Here is a 2489-nt window from a genome sequence, read left to right as displayed (position 1 = left end):
CTCGTCCAGGTATGCAATCGCCACCCACACGAAAACCTTCATCGCCCTGCACGAGTAGGTCAAGCGCACGCATCGCACGCTCAAGAAGGACGAGCTCCAAGCGCTTGTTGCCAAGATTCAGAGCCTCTTGTCGACGCTGCAGGTCAAGGAAGGCTTGCACCATGTGGCGTGGAAGGTGCTCAACGGTGAGCTCAAGACGGACCTGGACGACGCGTTGCGGCAGCTGCAGGCCCACATCCAGACGATTGTGAGCGCGATGGAGGCCGAGAAGAAGGCGTACCGCGCACTCGCAGCGCAGTTCGCCATGACGTTCTTCATTCCGTTCTGCGTCGTCGCCAACAGTCTGCTCGCGCGGCTCTACGTGCTGCAGCAAACGATCTTGATCCGCTTCATCCAGGCACACCACTGCCTCACGCTCGCATACCTCGCCCAAGTAGCGCTCGCCAACCCACTGCGCGCTGGCACGACCGCGGTCCAGCTCTCGGGCTATGCTGTGCCCCGCCACGCGCTCACGTACTGCGACGCGCCCGGCTTGAGCTCCGAGGCCTAACTTAACCCGAAAACGATTGCGCAGCTTGGCTTGCTCGATGGGACATTTACTCGTCAAAAGATAGCAGCGAGCGCTGCGCTGTATATCTATGTGCTGCTTGGAACGGTATGCTACTTTAAGCGGCCAGCACAATCAACTCCATTTGAACTTGTGAGCGGACCGGACATCCTACATCCTAGCCTTGGCGCCAGTCGACAAACTGTTGTGTATCGGGCCGCGGCGCCTCGAGCTGAGAGAGATCGCGCCAGTACGCATCTGGCATTGCATGCGTCGATGCTAGCCACGCCTTGTACTGCGCTCGCGTCGCGGGTCGATGACCTTGGTTGGCCGCGATGGCGCCCGGGTCGATGGCCTCTGCCATTTCGTTGGCAAAGCCCACGGGGTGTCTGTCTTGGGTGAAATACTGCGAGTTGAACCACCGGGCGCGAACGCGCGTCTCGTGCGGCGAAATCGCCTCGGCGACGTACCTATCCATGCGCTATAAAGAGAGCAGTCTACCTAATACATTTAGTACAATACCAGAAGAGGCGGTGGCGGTAGTACTCGTCGCGCAGCAGCGTCGGGTCGTCAATGATGTTGCACAAGACGAACACGACGCGGGATGCTTCGCGAAAGATGCGCCCGACGAGGTTGATGGTTTCGCCGTCGTTGAGCACGGCGCGGCGGTAACACATGCTTCCGGGCGCAATCGCATCCAAAATCTAATCGGCAGTGAATGTACAGCGCCCGCAGTGGCGAATCACCATAGTACCTCTTGGTCCAGAAACGAGACGGACCGCCGCTGCGGACACACGGCCACGAGCGGAAACGGCAGCTTCGTCGCGACGTCGTGCAGCGAACGGTCGTAGAATTGCTGGAAGCTCCAACACGCATGGACGCACCCGTCATCATCCTCGACGTCGTTCTCGTCGTAGATTGAAAAGGCGTTCAAGAAGCCACTTGCTGTTGGGAAGGGCGGAGCCGACAACGCGCGGTCCGTGTCGATGTACAGGCGCTTTGTGAGCCAGTCAAAGCTGGCTTGCCGCGCCGCGCCGTTGCGCAAGACACTTGTATAGGCCGCCGTGGGCCGCTAGCAGATCGTGTCATTGGTACTTGATGCATCGAAGGACGAGAGAGCTCGCACGCACCGGCGACCGCGGAAGCAGGGTCGCGATCCATTTGGTCATGGCTTGCACGAGCGCGAGGTTGGCAGTGCGGCGCTGCTTGAGGCGCTCGTTCTCGTCGGCCGCGTCCGTCGCAGATGCTGCCAACGCGTTAGCCACATCGTGCCATGACAGCGGCTGAAGAGCGTCTTTCTGCGCGTGCAGCGCAATGCGTTCGGCGCGGCGGCGGGCGCGGAACCGAGCTTGTTTTGCTCGGTTCTGGAGGCGCGCGCGGGCTTGTCGGTCCAAGCCCTTCAAGAGAGCATTGACGTCGACCGGAAGCAGATCGACGCCGTCGCCATCTTTCGTCTCCGTTGCCATCTTCTCCTTCGAGGACCCACTACTTCACTGCAACGCGCTCAAACGGTCTCTGGTTGCTGCTGGCGAATGGCAACGACGAATGTGTGTGTGAGAGTGTTGCTGGCTTGTCTCACATTGTGGCCCACGCTGGCGGCAGAGCGCGCGGACGAGACCTCATCGTGCTCCTCATCGCCGACATCGTCTCGGTGAGAGTCGACAGCTTTGAAAACGAAGGAGTGACCTTCCTCCGAGAATACACACTGTGCCGGTGCTGCCGATGTACACATTGTAGCACATTTATCGCGACATTCGTCGTGTACTGTTTTCTCACGACATTCACCGTGTACTGTACTGTACTCTTCTCTCAAGATATGCAATATCCTCACGACTTATGTCGTGTCCAAACCTCACGACTTATGTCGTATTCAATTCTCACGACGTACTTCGTGTCCAATTCTCACGACGTAAGTCGTGTGCAAACCTCACGATGTACGTCG

General features: G+C 58.9%; 2 protein-coding genes across 2 annotated transcripts; one reads left to right on the top strand and one right to left on the bottom strand.

The window, feature by feature from the left end:
- Positions 1–58: 58 nt before the first annotated feature.
- Positions 59–550, top strand: SPRG_18000 (hypothetical protein; the record flags this gene model as incomplete). The annotated part of the gene is made up of 1 exon (XM_012357426.1): positions 59–550. A coding segment is annotated over one exon (492 nt), but the record flags the coding sequence as incomplete, so codon positions are not given.
- Positions 551–1044: 494 nt separating this feature from the next.
- Positions 1045–2050, bottom strand: SPRG_17999 (hypothetical protein; the record flags this gene model as incomplete). Its single annotated transcript, XM_012357425.1, has 3 exons — positions 1678–2050; positions 1302–1619; positions 1045–1251 (listed from the first exon to the last, which is right to left on the bottom strand). The coding sequence occupies exons 1-3, from the start codon at positions 2011–2013 to the stop codon at positions 1045–1047; spliced, it is 861 nt and encodes a 286-aa protein (XP_012212815.1). The 5' UTR covers positions 2014–2050.
- Between the last annotated feature and the right edge of the window lie 439 nt (positions 2051–2489).

This window comes from Saprolegnia parasitica (genome assembly GCF_000151545.1).
Source record: "Saprolegnia parasitica CBS 223.65 unplaced genomic scaffold supercont2.911, whole genome shotgun sequence".
Taxonomy (NCBI): Eukaryota; Oomycota; class Saprolegniomycetes; order Saprolegniales; family Saprolegniaceae; genus Saprolegnia; species Saprolegnia parasitica.
This window is presented reverse-complemented; position numbering and strand designations above follow the sequence as displayed.